The sequence below is a fragment of the Nyctibius grandis genome, chromosome 25 (genome assembly GCF_013368605.1).
Source record: "Nyctibius grandis isolate bNycGra1 chromosome 25, bNycGra1.pri, whole genome shotgun sequence".
NCBI lineage: Eukaryota > Metazoa > Chordata > Aves > Nyctibiiformes > Nyctibiidae > Nyctibius > Nyctibius grandis.
This window is the reverse complement of record NC_090682.1, coordinates 6,447,390-6,462,366: the sequence shown is the minus strand read 5'-3', so window position 1 is coordinate 6,462,366 and position 14,977 is coordinate 6,447,390. Positions and strand designations below refer to the sequence as shown.

The 14,977-nt window shown below is 64.6% G+C and overlaps 2 protein-coding genes across 6 annotated transcripts; both read right to left on the bottom strand.

The window, feature by feature from the left end:
• Nucleotides 1-1,108: 1,108 nt before the first annotated feature.
• Nucleotides 1,109-3,131, bottom strand: FXYD2 (FXYD domain containing ion transport regulator 2). The gene is made up of 6 exons (XM_068418109.1): nucleotides 3,023-3,131; nucleotides 2,386-2,424; nucleotides 2,172-2,246; nucleotides 1,649-1,682; nucleotides 1,481-1,511; nucleotides 1,109-1,310 (listed from the first exon to the last, which is right to left on the bottom strand). Exons 1-5 carry the CDS (start codon nucleotides 3,114-3,116, stop codon nucleotides 1,487-1,489), a joined length of 267 nt encoding a protein of 88 aa, XP_068274210.1. The 5' UTR covers nucleotides 3,117-3,131; the 3' UTR covers nucleotides 1,109-1,310; nucleotides 1,481-1,486.
• On the bottom strand, nucleotides 2,386-12,900 carry FXYD6 (FXYD domain containing ion transport regulator 6). Of its 5 annotated transcripts, none has more exons than XM_068418103.1 (8): nucleotides 7,692-8,129; nucleotides 6,865-6,927; nucleotides 6,643-6,690; nucleotides 6,448-6,522; nucleotides 6,290-6,326; nucleotides 5,977-6,026; nucleotides 5,804-5,846; nucleotides 2,386-2,424 (listed from the first exon to the last, which is right to left on the bottom strand). In XM_068418103.1, the coding sequence occupies exons 1-7, from the start codon at nucleotides 7,930-7,932 to the stop codon at nucleotides 5,818-5,820; spliced, it is 543 nt and encodes a 180-aa protein (XP_068274204.1). In that variant the 5' UTR covers nucleotides 7,933-8,129; the 3' UTR covers nucleotides 2,386-2,424; nucleotides 5,804-5,817. The 5 variants fall into 5 exon arrangements, with proteins under 5 accessions (XP_068274204.1, XP_068274205.1, XP_068274201.1 ...); XM_068418104.1 differs by lacking the exons at nucleotides 2,386-2,424; nucleotides 7,692-8,129 and adding exons at nucleotides 3,581-5,384; nucleotides 12,595-12,900; XM_068418100.1 differs by lacking the exon at nucleotides 2,386-2,424 and adding an exon at nucleotides 3,581-5,384 and having other exon boundaries at nucleotides 7,692-8,120.
• Nucleotides 12,901-14,977: the final 2,077 nt, after the last annotated feature.

The window sequence follows — 14,977 nt, the reverse complement described above, 5'->3', positions numbered from 1 at the left end:
GCCCCAGCCCCGGGCAGGGGTGCGGAGGGCTGTGCGGGTGTGCGTGCACAGGCGGGTGCCCGCCGGCCGCGCAGAATAAAGCTGTTAATGCCATCTGGTGCCGAGGCCGAGATCCGCCCGCGCAGGCAGCCGGACACGGCTTCTCGCTCCCCGTAATCTCCTCCCGTGGAGCTGCAGGGGCTCTGTCTGCAGGGCTCTCCGGGGGGCCAGGGGACACGACCCCGAAGGGCATGCCTGTGCCCTCAGCCCTGGCACAGTCGGGCACTGGGGAAGGCGGGGAGCCCTGGCCCTCCAGGACGTGAGACCCTGCTGAGGACGGGCTCATTGCACGTGCCCGCTGCCCTCCCGGCTGCCGTGCCCCGCAGCTCCTTCTTTAGGGGGACGCAACCCCAGCGCACCCCTCGCTGCTGAGGACGGGGGGTCGGAGCAGAGAGCGGGCAGGGCCAGCTCTGCTGGCAGCAAACCCTCCAGCTGCTCTGTGCTGCTCGACGGGCACCTTTCTCTCGCTGCCGAAGGACCCTGGTTCCTGTGTGAGCTGTGCGAAGCTGCACCGAGTCTGTATTAGTGGGTCAGCATCAAGTCAGAATTATATTTCAAAATAATCCCTTTACTGTGTCAAATAAGCACCTCAGATTAGACCAATTGCATGGATTTTGCCTAATAACCTTCCCCCGGCTAATCCTATTTTGCTGTCAGCGTCTGACCTCAGTGGGACCCCAAAGGGCTCAGGTGAGCTGGTCCCTCCTCCATCTGGTTCGGGGACCAGCGTGCAGGGAGGGGGGCTGCAGGGCAGGGGGCTGTGTGAACCCCTGGCTGTGCATCCCAGGCTGTGTGAACCCCCGACTGTGCATCCCAGGGAGCGGCACGTGCCCCAGGATTCGGGCACCCACAGCCAGCAGCCACGCTGGGCGAGAGGGGTGCTGCTTTGGAGCAGCCAGGGCGGCCGGGAGCAGGAGCAAACCCGGCGTGGAGGCGGCTCCGTGCCCTGGGTGTGCGGGGGAGCCAGCGGAAACCTGTGCTGGGTCTGTGTTGGAAGATGTCTGCAGGGCAGAAAAGTCATTGGTGCCAGGCCAGGAGAGTGGGCGATTCAAATGACTCGGGCACAAAGTTTAACCTCTTTCAGCTTGCACTTTATTAGCCAAGAAACTCCTGCTGGATCTAACAGAGGGGAAAGCACGAGGGCAATTTGCGTTCTGGCCTTGCCTGGGGTGAGCAGGGTAATGGATCCACTGGAGCGGGGTAAGGGGTGGCCCTTGGCAAGGACTTCTCTGCTTGGGATGAAGCTCTGCTTCCACGGCGGCATGGCAGCTCTGAAACCAGGCAGAGTCGGAGGGTCACACGGCCACAGAGGCCAGCGTGTCCCAGCTCCTCTCCTCCCCAGACGAACCCCCACGTAGGTACTCCCCTGAAGCACGGGTGCCTCGAAGCATCGCTGCCCGGCACAGGCAGACCCAGGGAGCTGCCTCCTCCTGCGACCTACCTGCAGCTACAGGTCTTCCTCGGTTCCTTGTCTGTGGAGCAAAAGGCAAGGGGAGACGTGTTACACCGGGCAACGTGCCTAGGATGGGAGGGGGTACGAGCCCTTTCGGCCGGCAGGACTAGGGCAGGGAGGAGGGATGAGGCGGCCTTAAAACCGTGCGATACCCACCTCCTCTTCTTCCCTCCGCAGTGGAACCGCTGGCCTGGGGGCAAGAGGAGCAACGCTTGTGGCTGGAGCCTTCCCCCCCGCCCCACCTCACCCACCCCTGTCTGCCCCGATGAAGCAGTCCTGCTCGTGGGCTCGTCCCCTCAGCAGGGACCACCGGGCAGGGTCTCTCTGGGAGCTGCCGAGGTCCGAGGGCTCTGGGGAAGCTGGTTCCTCACTCTGGAAATGTCAGCGTTTTCTCTGCTATTTTTAATGAGTGACCTTCCCTCGGAAGCCTCGACGCTGCCAGGGAAACGCTAAATATTTACGTGGTCTCCTTCCCAACACGCTTCTGTTGGGAGCTCGCCTAGATAGAAATGTCCCAGGCAGCCCCGGCTGCGGGCGATGCTCAGCCCTCGCGTGGAGGGGCAGGGCAGGCAGACCCCCCCCAGCACCCAGCCCGGGGCGAGCAGGGAGGTGAGTGGAGAAGGGGACACACACAGGGGAACAGAGCTGAGGGGGGCATCCAGCCCTCCCCGGCACTTACTGAGGATGATGAGGAGCCCGATGACAAAAGCCACGACGGCGAAGATCAGCCCCCCGTTGCGGATGGTCTCATAGTCTGGGGAGGAGCAGAGCCGAGCAGGCGTCAGCCCGGCCGGGGCGCGGCGTGAGCCCGCAGCGCAGAGCCCGCGGGCAGGCTGGGAGGGGGCTGGCATCCCGCTGCCCGCAGCCCCCCGCCTGCACGGGCACCCACTCACCGTAGCTGAACCTGTCCGGGCCCTGCTCGGGCGCTTGCTCTGGAAAAGAGGAGAAACCCCAGTGAGAGGCGGCGCCTGGGCGGGCGGTGGGCGCCTGGGTGGGAGGCGAGTGGGGACGAGCAGGAACGAGGACGGCAAGCGAGAGCGCTCCGATTTCCTTGAGGTGTAGCCGAGCCAGGACAGAATTTCCGAATCGCTGTTGTTCACCCCAGAAGTTTAAAGTTCACGGTGCATTCGCAGGATGCGTTCGCAGGATGCGCGGAGCCTCTGGAGCCCCAGGTGAAGCTGCAGGCAGGGACCCGGCTCGGCTGTTCGCAGCAGCCGGTCGCTGTTGGCTCAGGCAGCCTCCCTCCGTGTCTGAGGCCGCGTGTCACTGCCCGAGCCCCCTTACCTGCCTGCGCATCCCTCTGCCAGGAGTGCTTGGAGGAAGAAACCCCCCTGGGAAGCCCGACACCAGCCGGCACCGACGCGCCAGCGGGCTGCAGAGCTCTGGGGATTCAGCCCCGTGTCTCCCCCCGAATCCTCCGCGAGAGCTTCCCCCCGCAGGCTCCTGGGAGGTGCCCCCTGAAGGTGCCAGCCCCCCAGCGCCGAGCAGGGGGTGGCCGCGGGTGCCTGCCACCCACCCCGCTCCCCTTACCATCACCCATCGTGTCGGCGTGTCGTCCGGCAGGCGTCTCGCTCTGGGAGCGGGCGCCCACGGGAAAGCACGTTAATTGGGAGACAAACCTCATTAAACATTAACGGCCTCGGTGTAATGGTTATCGCAGTCACGAGGGGAGGCACCGGGCTGCCGCCCGCCTTTGGGAAGGAGGCCCGGGAGGGGAGGGCAGGGTGTGTGCCCACCGTGCCAGCTGGCAGGGAGGGCTGGGCACCCTGGGGGTCCCTGTGCCAGCCGGGAGGGGGGCAGCACACCCTCCGAACGTCAGGCCACCTGGGCTACCTCCCGCTGCGAGGCGAGCAGCAGAGGGACGGGCTCAGGGACGGGCTGCGACTGCCTCTGGCTAGAGAGAAGCGGGCAGCGTGCCCCGTCCCCGCAGCCTGGCACCGCAGCTCCCCACAAGGATCGGGCCAGTTCCTCCCAGCCCCGTGCCGAGCTGTCCCGGAGGGCCCTGCAGCACCCCTGGCCTGCTCCCCGCAGCCTTCCCCCGAGCCCTAGAAATACCACAGCCCTCGAGACGACGCAGCCAGGCACGGATAGACACGATACTTTATTCCTTTCCCCCCTTAGGTCACAGCACAGAACACGCCAGTCCTTCGCCACAGCGGCACACTCGCCCATTTAAAAGGAAACACAATAGCTCCGTTTATTTCACAACAGTCGGGATTTTGCCATTTCTACACAGCACAGGGATGTCTTTGTTCCGTGTTCACACCAACGGCACACCACGGACAGCACGGGCACTGCGACGCGGGACACGCAGGGCTGGCGCTCGGGGCTGGGCTGCGGGAGGCGAGCAGAGCACTCTGCAGGGGCCACGAGGACGGGAAGGGACACGAGGGTACGGGAGACGCGGTCCCTCCGCCTCGCACAGATGGGACAGAGCGTGCCAGGGCCACCAAGGGATGCAAAGCACACGGGGACACAGCCTACGCTGGAGGCAGGGACACTGCGGGGGGGTGGGCACAGCAGAAACTCCTCGCACAACCATCCTGGAGGACAAGGAGCTCTTCCCGGCGTGTGGAGGGTGCTCTGGCGTGGTTCAGTGCACCCTGGGGATCCCCCACTGCTGCCCAGGCTGACCCTGCCTTGGCAGGTGCCCACGACCAAGCCCCCAGCCCCAGCCCCGGCTCTGCACTCCCACGGGCTTGGGGAAGGGGCCAGGCTCACAGGTTTGCCCCCGACCCACGAACGGACTCAAGGTGATGACGGACTCTGGGCTCAGCCCCTCTAGAGCCGGCGCATGGCCCTGTGCGAGCTCCGGCGTGCAAAGCCCCCGAGCATCGCTGGCTGCTGCTCCACGGGGAGAAGGGGCAGGTCACAACGGGGGGCTGACAACACGTAACTGCCACGGGACGACACACAGCACTGACACGGGTGGCCATGACCCGGACCACGGCACAGGGAGCGACACGGCGTCAGGAAGGGCAGGGAGCACCCGGAGGGAACGCCGCTGCCCCTTCCCAGCCAGAGACAAGCAAGGACAGGACCTCCACGTCAGTCCGGGTTTCTCTTCAGCCCTCAGAGGCCCTTCAGCGTGCCCACCTCCGCCTCACGGGCGGGCAGAGCGCTGGTGAGGAGCTGCTTTGTGCTGGGTCACCGCTGTGCAGCCGCCCGCTTTCACAGTGTCACCGTGCTGGGGGATTTCACGGGCTTCTCTGCCGCCACAGCATGTCCTCGTGTTTCAACCAGCATCCCACAGAGACGGTGTGGTTTCAGCCAGGGACACAAACGGGGAGTGCCGAGCAGGGGAGGAAGGGGAGCTCCCTTCAGCCCGAAACCCAGCCACCCAGGTGCCACCACCCAGGGCAGGAGCTGCGGGACGCCCCCACCGCGGCTGCCTTTGGGCTGGGGGCACGCGGGAGGGTTATTGCTGAAACGGCAACGTGCGACCCAGAGTCACGCTGGGCAGGACCCCAAAACACCCCGGGCCTGGTCCCCAAGCCCTGCCCAGAGCCCAACAGGGTGAACCAGAAGCCTCTGGCTCCGGGCGCGGGGCAGGGCAGGGCGACGCAGGGCTCCCCGGGGGCTGCAGCCCGTCGTACACAGCCCGAATCACACGCACAGCACGAGAAAGGTGAGGAGAAAGTCACTATCACGACACCAGCAAGGACTAGCCCTAGAGGCAAGGGTCATCTCACAGCAACGTTACACACCACGGAGGCAGCGAGGACGGCGAGCGCGGTTTAGTCGGGTTAGTACAGAGAGAACCGGTGCTGAGGGGTGACGCAGGGTGACGCAGACACGGCGGCGTCGCCTCTCCTCGGGGGGGCCCGTCGCTGCGATCCCCGTTCCCTCGCGGGCCACTGGCACCTGCAGCGCGAGCGTCTGTCCTCGGGGTCTGCGCGGGAAGGAGAGCGGAGGGTCAGGCTGGGGAGTCTGTGGGCGAGGAGCGAGACGCCCCGGGGGACTCGCACTCAGCTCTCTGGGGGCCCTAAAAATAAACCCGCTTGGGGTGGAGGAGCACAAGGAAAGGAAATGCAACGCGAGAGAGAATCCGGACAGACGCTTCCTCTTCCTGCCGGGCTGCCCGGGGCTGGCCGAGCACGGGACGGCCTGTGCCTCGTCAGCACCGCGTGTTCCCTGCCAGGCTCCCAGTGCTGGCCCAGCGCCGTGCTGGGGACGCAGAGCTGCCCAGCCCCAGCAGACCGGGCTGCTCAGAGCCCTGCAGCCACCCCCCTCCCCAGCTCCAGCCGCCCCCCGGTTCCTTCCCAGCGCTGAGGCTGTGCCAGCCCCGGACGCCACCACCCAGGGACTCACCGCATGGCTCTGGTTCAGTTCTCCGCCTTCGGTGCTCCCGTTGCTGCGGAGGGAAGAGCAGAGCGGTTGGCAGCGCCCGGCCGAGCCCTGCCCCGCGCTGCGTGCTCACGGGCAGGCGGGTGCGGCGCAGGAGCAGGGGCCGAGCCCCCGCGGCGCGGGACGGGCCACCTTACCGTTCGAGGTGATCAGGTTCTCAGCCTGAGCCTCCTCGTCCCCCGGAGCTCTGCAAGAAGAGGGGCAGGGTGAGAGCGGCCGGCACCTGCGCCCCATCCCGGGGATGGGGTGCCCGGGAGCGCGGGGGCACACTGAGGAAGGTGCCCTGGGAGCGTGCACAGCCGTGTGTTGCCACCCTGGAGCCCTGCAGCAGAGCACCCCTCGGCTCTGGGCACCCTGCACCCCAAAGGGATGCTCAGAGAGGGCAGCCCGCTGCGGGAGGGAGCCCAGGCAGAACAGAGCGCAGGGCAGAGAGATGTTGCCCTCACTCACCTGGGCTTCTGCTTGAAACTGCACCTGCACCTCCTGCCTGCAAGGGGACAGAAACACCATGAGCGTGGCCAAAGTGGGGACGGGCCATGGCCTTTCCCAGCGGCTGCCCCCCGTGAGACCAGCCCCCACGCCCAGCACCCGCCTGGCCCCCAGCTTACTGAGTATCAGGAGAATGCCGACGGTGAACAGGACCACGGCAAACACCAGCCCCCCGATCCTCAGGCTCTGGTAATCTGCGGGGAGGAGACACAGGGGCTTGTTCCTGCTGGGCTCAGGGAGGGGGGTTCCCCCCTGCTCCCCGTCACACACACATCCCTGCCAGCACACCCGTCCCCGCGCACGGCGACACTCACCATAGTTAAAGGGATCCTCCTCCTCCTTCTCCTCCTCCTGGGTGGCCACTGGAAGTAAGCAGACGAGGGGGGTGAGGTGAGAGAGCCTCCCGGCTGAGCCCCCCCCAGCCCCCCACTGGGGCTGCGGGCTCCTGGGGCTGCCCCACGCCCCGCTCCAGTCCCCCCGGGCCCCACAGCCTTTTCCCTGCCACCTCCCACACGCGGGTCACGCGTGGCACCTACCGTGTGCCAGGGCCGCGGGCAGCAGCAGGGAGCACAGGACGATCAGCGCTGCCTCCATGGCCACTGCGGGAGAGGGGAGAGAGGGGGGTCAGCGCCCGGGCTGCTCATGAAGGGCACTGCGACGGGGCTGGGGCACATGGGGGGAAACAGGCAACCCGTGCCCGACGGCGGGCAGGGCTGCACAGCCCCCGCAGCCTGCGCCATGAGAAGGAGCCGGGCTGGCCCTGGGAAACACCCGGGGGCCACGATACCTGGGGCCACGGCTGGGACGTGGTGGCTCCCAGGCACAAAGGAGGGGAAGGGCTCGAGCAGACAATCTTTCCGTAGGGTTCTGTGGTACGTGTTCACCCACCTCTGCACTGGTGCAGTCCCAAGGCAGCGCTGCAGGCAACGGGGCCAGCCCCAGGGCTGTGATCTCTCCATCAAGGTCAGTACTGTGCCCTTCACCCAGAGCATACTTTAATTTGTCCCAATTAGCATAGCAATTACAGCACATTCCTACAAGGAGGCCAGTGGGACATGAGCTCAAAGCCATGTTTGCCCCCCCCCCGCTCCCCACGCTCACCGGCATAAATACCCCTCGGTGCCCAGCCCCAGCTGAGCCTGCCCTTGCCCCTTCTCCAGCACCACACGCTGCCCCTGTGAGGGGCACCCAGCCAGGGCACGGACCCCTCTCAGGGGATGCCAGCCCGGGTGTCACAACGCTGTGGCGAGGGCTGCACGTCTCCATGTCCCATCTGGGATGGGCGCCCGCGCTGCAGGGACCAGCCAACACCAGGCACCACCGCTCCGCAAAGCGAGGGCCCTGCCAGCACCCCGGTACCTACTGCGTGGCCCCGAGCCCAGTGGGGCCGGCACGAGCGTCCCTTGTCCTTCTCCAGTGGGGAGCAGCTGCCCTCCGTCCTGCCAGCTGGCACTGGGCACCGCGGAGCCGGCCACCCCTTGCCAGGAGGAGAGGGCTCGGCAGACAGGGTTCCTCCGTGGGAGTCCACGCTGGGCTCTGCTCATGCGGGTGCTGCTGTGGGCAGGCACCCCCGGAGCGCCCCGACGAGAGGGCCCGGTGGCCATACATGGCGTGGGAGAGCGAGGAGGGGAACGGGGGGTTATCGGGCGCCCTGCACAGCACTGATAGCACCGAGCGCCACGGAGCCGCCGCAGCTGCTGCGCTGGGTGGGCGCGATAAGAAAGGGGCCCTCGGCAGAGCAGGAATTCAGCTAGCTGAGGGATGCAGGTCCCTGCCGCGCTGCTGTTCAGCCCCTCCAGTGCCTGACCTGATTCGGATGCAACCTCCCGCCCAGGGCCGGCTCCCCAGGGCCCCCCAGATCCCGCCACAGCCCCCCGTCCCAGTCTGTGCTGGGACAGTGCCCAGGACCGGCACACCCGGCGCAGGGCCAGCAGCGCCCACCACCCCACAAAGCTTCGCCCCAGCACCACGCTCAGCCCCGCGAACGCAGGGACCACGTTTCCAGAGCCCCATTTATCCATCACAAGTCGCGTCCCATGATAATTCACGTCCTTCCCTCCCCTTCCGTGCCCTGTCACTGCGAAGCAGACGTGCTTCATCTGCCCACGGGAGGGTTTAATTTCTCCTGCCTGCAGCTGCCGCGGCCATTGTGTAGCGGGGGGCTGCGCTCGGCGCTGGAGCGTGTGCCCAGACAAGCCCTCTCGTTTGCGCAGGCACATAATGCCGGGTAATTACCAGCTCTTGGAAACGTGTACAAAGAACCCAACAGCTGGTGACACAGTAACTTCTAGTTGCACATTTTCCTATGCCCTCTACCTCACGTCCTTTATCTCTTCACTACCGAGGCTGCCCGTGCAAAATCAGTGTCGTTATCAGACATGAGGGTGTTGTGTGTGCACCAGGAGAAGCAATACAGCACGCGCCGTCGCTAGGTGATCGGTATTAATTGGTTCCTGGAGCATATTAACGATGCCTTTATTTTTTGGCCACATCCTTCCTCAGATTTGCACTATTCCTGTGCCGTTACGTGGCTGTCGCTGCAGCAGCAGCTCGGTGACATCTCCCGCAGAACACACCCGGGGAATCTTGCATCACTCACAGCCGTCCCTGCCCCGTCGTGCGTTGTGCCAGCACCCACAGACGGGACCATCTCCCGGCTCGGGCGCTCCCCGCTCCAGCCCTCCCGGGGCAGCGGGCCAGCGCTGGGGCCCTGCTCAGCCACACGTGCTGTTTCCAGCCCTCTGCTCGGCTTTTGGCTGCTCGCTGTTTCGCCCAGCCGAGCACACAGCGCACGTATGCTCTTTGTCTCTCCGAATTCCTACAATCCACACACATCCCACACACTGAAACTTCTCCCAGCAGAAGTCAACCATCAGGACTGGCAGCGTCCTCGCTCGGAAAACAAACCCCAGCCCTCCGGAGTGCCAACGAGCCCCGTTCTCCTCCAAGGAAGCACACGCTTTGCGAAGCGCTACGGGTTTTTGGGGTTGTTTCAAGCTGGCCCGCCCGCTGCTTCCCGAAGCTGAAATAAAGCGAGGAGAGCAAACACTGCGAAGGGTTTGCTGTCTGCCCTGCTGGCTGAATCCAGCCGTGCCTCTGCACAAAGGCAGCGGAACAACAACAGCAGCCCCGCGCCCGGCCGCACAGCCCGCTCCTCGCCCACGCCGCGGGACACAGAAATCCCTGTCTTCTCCCCAACAGGGACACAAAGTTTGCAGCCACGCGCCTGTACAAACCGCGCATGCCACTCGAATCAAAACATGGGGTTTTTCCTGTTAAAACGCCAGATCTGCCCAAACATGGAGAGAGGCAGAGCGGCGCAGGAAGGGGGGCAGCGGTGCCCGGAGCTCTCCTTCCCTCTCGCCTCCACCCAACCTGCAGTTTTAAGAGGGAAAAGCAAGTGTTTACCCCCCCATCCCTATCTGCACGGCTGAGCAGGCGCCAGGAGGAGGACACCAGGCATTTGGGAGAGGCTCCTGGGGAAGGAAGCACGGACCAAGGGAGTCCGTGGCCTTTGCTGTTTGGGGCTTGCCAGTGCCCCCCCTGCACCCCTCGCTGGGAGGATGGGGCTGGGAGCAGGCTGAGGGGCTAACCCTGCCCCACGGAGGCAGGCAGGGCTGGCCCTGCCCGTGGCGAGGGCTTGCCCCCGCAGCACGGCTCCTTGCAGTTCTGCATGGCATCGGGTTGGCGTGTGCGTGGAGTGTGTGTGCGACAGGGGAGCGGGGGGAAATCAGGGCAGACCCACTCATCAGCTCTCCGTGACACGGCAAACCAGGCCAGAGCAAGGCAGGTGAATTTGTAACGGCGCCGAATCCTGACGTCCCGTTTTCCTTTTCATTGCTCAGCACAGATCTGCCCTGTCGACTCTCAGCCATCACGGCGTGACGCTGGGCAGCCTCCTCCTGCCGTCAGGAGTCCTCAGGGCATCTCCTGGAGATCAGACCTAGTTAAGATCTGTAGTTTCTGTGCAAAGCCCCCAGGACGGTGACAGCAGCGCTCGGTCGCCCGGGGCATCGAAGAGTGTGCACGTGTGAACGGACGTTTCCAGCGCTGCATAGATGTGCTCCTCTGCCACCTCACGTCAGCATCACTCTGGCTATTAAGGCGCCTGTTGTTGTGCCTCATGTGCTGAAATGAGAGATTCCCAGCCCTCGCCATCCCGATACAGACAGCAATTCCCAAATTTGATACCAATTCAAAGACTGACCAGATAGAAGACCAGGTTTGAGAGATCTCCCCGAAGCAGAGGATATTCAAACCCTCTCCAGCGTCCCCAGGAACCCAGACTTCAGCCCTAAACAAGACCCACACGTGGCAGGCATGGACCAGCGAGGCCAGCCCCTCGCTTGAGGCAAACCTCCGGCACAATGATAGCGAGCTAATGGCGTCGGGAGAGCAGGCAGGGACCCAGCCCCTGGCTCCGGGGAAGCAGTGAACACCACCACCGCCTCCCGTCAGGACTTTGCTGCTCCTGCTCTCTCCTCCTCTGCTTACCAGGTCATTGGGTGCTGCAAACCTAACCCGTGCACCCACGTGAACCGCCGCGTCCTCCCACCACACCCAGCTCCCCCCAGCCCTCGCCGCACGCTGGCTAAACCCCAGGCTCTGCGCGCTGAACGGGGCACGGCCGGGCATCAGCAATGGGAATAAACAGGTCGGTCAAAAGCAGAGGTTACCTGGCGAGAGAAATCCAGGTCACCAGGAAACACTGAAATGGCAGCGTAAGAGAGGCTGTTTCACACTCCCACGTGTCCCGAGGTACCACAGTGCTGCCACGCTCAGCAGAGCATCAGGGAGCGGACATTTTCTCCGTTCTCTCCTTCGCTGTTGCCATCCCTCATGACCACCGCCGAGCAGGAGACGAACAGAGCTCCCCACCAGCCGCGGCCCTTGTCCCCACCAGCCCCGCTGCGGCCGCACGCCGCGAGGAGGGACAGCCAGGCACAGCCCCTCGGCGGGATGCCACCGTGCTGCCCGCTGCGAGCAGGGCTCGGTGCCCTCTTCACGCTTTGGGAACACACACAGAGCCCGACAGGCAAACACAGAGGAACAACCAGACACAAAGCTGCCCCTTCGCTGTGCTGGGGAGTTGTCCCCATCAGCCAAGGCTAAACTCCCGGCAAAACCGTGACTCTCCGCGTGTTACCTGAACAGGTAAGTTCCAAGGAGACAGCCAAAATTCCAAGGCAAGTGGGAAACACGAGCGTCACGAAAGGAAGGTGCCGCCAGCCCCACGCCTCGCAGGCCCGGGGGTACCCTCCGGCAGGCCCCCGAGCCTGCTCTAACAGGTGGCCTGGCTCTGCAGCGACCACACGTCACACCGGCAGCGTTCCCTCACACGCTCCCCATCACTCCACCTCACGCTACCTCGGAACCCCGCTCCTGCTGCACGTGAGCAGGGGCTCTCTGGGCTCGTCTTCATTGCAAACCAGGAGTAAAACCATCCAGGGGAACTAAAAATCCCACCGGGACCCGCTGTGGGCTCGCTGAAATGGGCGCAGCTTTTCCCGAGAGGCTGCTCTTCCACGCTGCAAAGCTTATTCGCATCCGCACAAACCACCTGTCACTTTCCCTCCTACAGAAATACTCCTGCGAGATCCAAGTTCCACCACATGGACGCCGGTATCTGTTTCTTCAGGAAGCATTAATTACGCACCCGGAGAGACGCACTCTTCCTCTCCTCCGGTACGCCTTGCCGGGATGAAGCGCTTCGCTGTTTATGCATGGCTACGGCGTTACTAAAATATTTAACAACAGAAGGCAGAATTCTGCCAGACCCTCGGCGGGGAGGATCCCCCCCCGTTCCCGAGCTGCCCACGCCGCACACAGCCCGGGGATCACCGCCAGCGGCAGGGCGGGCCCGAGGTCCCCGCACCGCGGCCCCCGGGGGGGACACGGCCGCTCCGCCGGGGCATCCTTCCCAGCTCGGGGGGCACGTAACCAGGCAACGGCGGGATGAGGGAAACCACGGTACCCGCCGTTGCCATGGCAGCCGCCGGGGCCGGGGATGCGGCGCAGGGCGATGCCCCGGGGCACCGCGGGGCCGGGCCGTGCCCCCGCGCCCCTCCCCCCGTAGAACCGGGCTGGGGCACGGCGGGGCACCGCCGCACCCCGGTACCCGGACCCCCGAGCCGAGCACCCCCCAGGCCCCCTGGTGCCGGGCACGGACCCCCGAGCCGAGCACCCCCCGAGCCGCCCGGTGCCGGGGCACTCCTCTTCCCCCCCCCCCCCGCCCCTTCCCGCAGCTCCGCGTCGGCCGCACCCACCTGAGCTGCCCGGGCCGGAGCGGAGCGGAGCGGGCCGGGCTGTGGCGTCCCGCCGGGCCGGGCGGTGCCGTGCGGGCGCGGAGCGGAGCTGGCGCACAAAGGGGAGGGGGCGGGCGGGGCGGCGCGGGGGCGGTGCTGCGAGCGGCCCCGGGGCGGGGGGAGCGATGGGCGAGGGGCGAGCGGAGCTGGGGCCGCCGCGCCCCGAGAGCCCGACAGTGCGTGCGGGGAGCGCCCCGCAAAGGGCCGGGACCCCGCCCCGGTGTGCTCCGCCCGCTGACACCCGGCTGGGAAACAACATCCCCCGGCCCCGGGCGTGGGCTCTGCCCCGCCCCGTGCGCCCGGGCTGGGGCGGGGAAACCCGAAATCGGCGTAAATAAAGCGGTAAACACGGCGCGGGGGCGCGCCTGGCTCGCTCGCTGCCTGCCGGGGGCCCGGGTCCCAGGGCTGCTCTTAGGCTCTCTAGGGCAGCTGGGGAGGGGGCAGCAGGGACAGTGCCAGCCCTGGGTGGTGGCGCCTGGTCTGGTTTCAGGCGTGCTCAGGGCCCGCTGCCCGCATTGGCACCCCCAGCATTCGGCAGCTGCAGAAAAATACACCCTCTGCGTCTTGCCCCGAGCGAGAAACCAGCACATGGTTCAGAGAGTCAGGGCAAAACGCTGTGTAATGGAAAGAGAAGGGCTGGGCCCACCCGTGCTGCGAACGAACGCCCCGTCACAGAGCTCTGTGGCAAGCGACCAGTTTGTTCCCATCGGACAGCTGGGCATGTTGGGTGGAGCAAGCTCTGGGAGCGAGAGCCGTGTTTAATATAGCATGGCCCAGTCCCCGGAGGGAACGCCTGGGCCTGGCCAGCTGCTTGTGGCCAGGGAGCAGCCCAGTGGTAGCCACACTGGGCAGCGGCTGACTGCCGCGTGCCACGGGGCACCGCTCCCTTTCGGGCCAGGCTGGCACACCCGTGTCTGCTTGGCTCCTGCTGCTGCCCCGGAGAGACATTTCTTCTTCCAAAAACACCTTGGCAATGCTGTCACCACTGAGCTGGCCCTTCCCTAATAACTCAAAAACATCTTAGAAATCAGACACTAACAGCGCATAGCCCATTGTACATTCATTGCCCAGTTTCCAGTAAAATATAAAAAGAAAATAAACCAGCACTGGCATTTCAAGGCAATTATTCAGTAGGGTCAAGAGATACAGACCAACACAGAGGAGCTGGACAGCATCAAATCTCTTTACTGCCTGGGGCTAACATGATAAGGCTGTCTGTTACCCTGCAGTGAGTGAGGCAGGGATCAAGCAGTTCTAATCGAGTTTCAGGCTTCTCTGACCTTACCCACTCCTCAGCTGTCTTTATCCACTGCACACAGTAAAATATTCTGACGCCATGCCCGTGCCCTGGGGTCTGCAGAGCCCAAGTCATGCCTCGTGCTCTGAACTGCCCTGAGAGCGAACACCAACGCGGCGGCTGGGGACCATCATCGCTAGCCCAGCGCAGCCAGCGAGGGCATTGCACAAGCCGGAGTTCAGCGACCGCCTGCCAAGCGATGATGTTACCGGCCGTGGAGGGGAACCAATCAGAAACTACGGGAAAAACATTTTTGTAGAGAAACATCCTCTGTGAAACCATATAAACAAATCAGTTTTGACACAACAGAACAAAGAGCTATAAAAGGAGAGTTTGGGAAAAGCACCGCTAATGGGCGGTGATTCACGTGGTGCCCACCCAGCTGGGTTGGGGTGATTTATGTTCCTGGGGACGCTGGCCTGCGATTTCCAAAGCACAGAGGAATATGGCACCAGCCTGGCCAGACGTGGGGCCACGCTCAGCACCCCTTGTCTCAGAAGATGCTCCAGAGCAGAATGCAGCCAAGCGAGGGGGGTGCTAAGCACGGGGGGCTTGGCAAGAGCATGCCTGGGCTGGTCCCGGGAGGCTCCTCGGGGCCGGGCTGGCGCCCACCACGGCCATGCTCCCCAGGGGTACAGCCAGCAGGACCCTTTTGCTCAAAGACTCCAGGAGCAGAGGCGAAGCAGGGTCCAAGACGTGTGCTTCACCTGCACGGCGATGTCTTTGGGAACGGCAGAGCCCAACAGCCGTGGCCAGGCAGCTTCACCAGAAACGAATCGCTTCTAATCTGGTAAGAGACCTTCAGCCCTTGGGAAAACACCGCGTCCCTTTGTGTGGGCCTGGGGGGAGAGACCACTGGATGCCAGGTTTAGAAGAAATAAATTTGTATGAGGGGCTGAAATCGTTTCTCTGCGTTGAGAGGCTATTTGAGAGAGCAGAACAGCAATAACCTCAGAGGAGGTGAAATCCACAGCAGAGGAGCAGGTCCTCCACGCGCTGAAACAGCACTGCTACCGGAGCACGGTGCCAGCAAGATCAGCTCCTAGG

Bases quoted from the DNA above. Each gene is read 5' to 3' on its own strand.
- FXYD2 (XM_068418109.1), bottom strand. From the start codon at position 3,116: ATGAGGTTTGTCTCCCAATTAACGTGCTTTCCCGTGGGCGCCCGCTCC. The intron at 2,425-3,022 runs GTAAGGGGAGCG...CCTCTTTTCCAG, and splicing joins CGCCGACACGATGGGTGATG to AGCAAGCGCCCGAGCAGGGC. The intron at 2,247-2,385 runs GTGAGTGGGTGC...GCTCCTCCCCAG, and splicing joins CCCGGACAGGTTCAGCTACG to ACTATGAGACCATCCGCAAC.
- FXYD6 (XM_068418104.1), bottom strand. From the start codon at position 12,892: ATGTTGTTTCCCAGCCGGGTGTCAGCGGGCGGAGCACACCGGGGCGGG. The intron at 6,928-12,594 runs GTGGGTGCGGCC...CCTCTCCCGCAG, and splicing joins CTCCGGCCCGGGCAGCTCAG to TGGCCATGGAGGCAGCGCTG. The intron at 6,691-6,864 runs GTAGGTGCCACG...GCTTACTTCCAG, and splicing joins GCCCGCGGCCCTGGCACACG to TGGCCACCCAGGAGGAGGAG.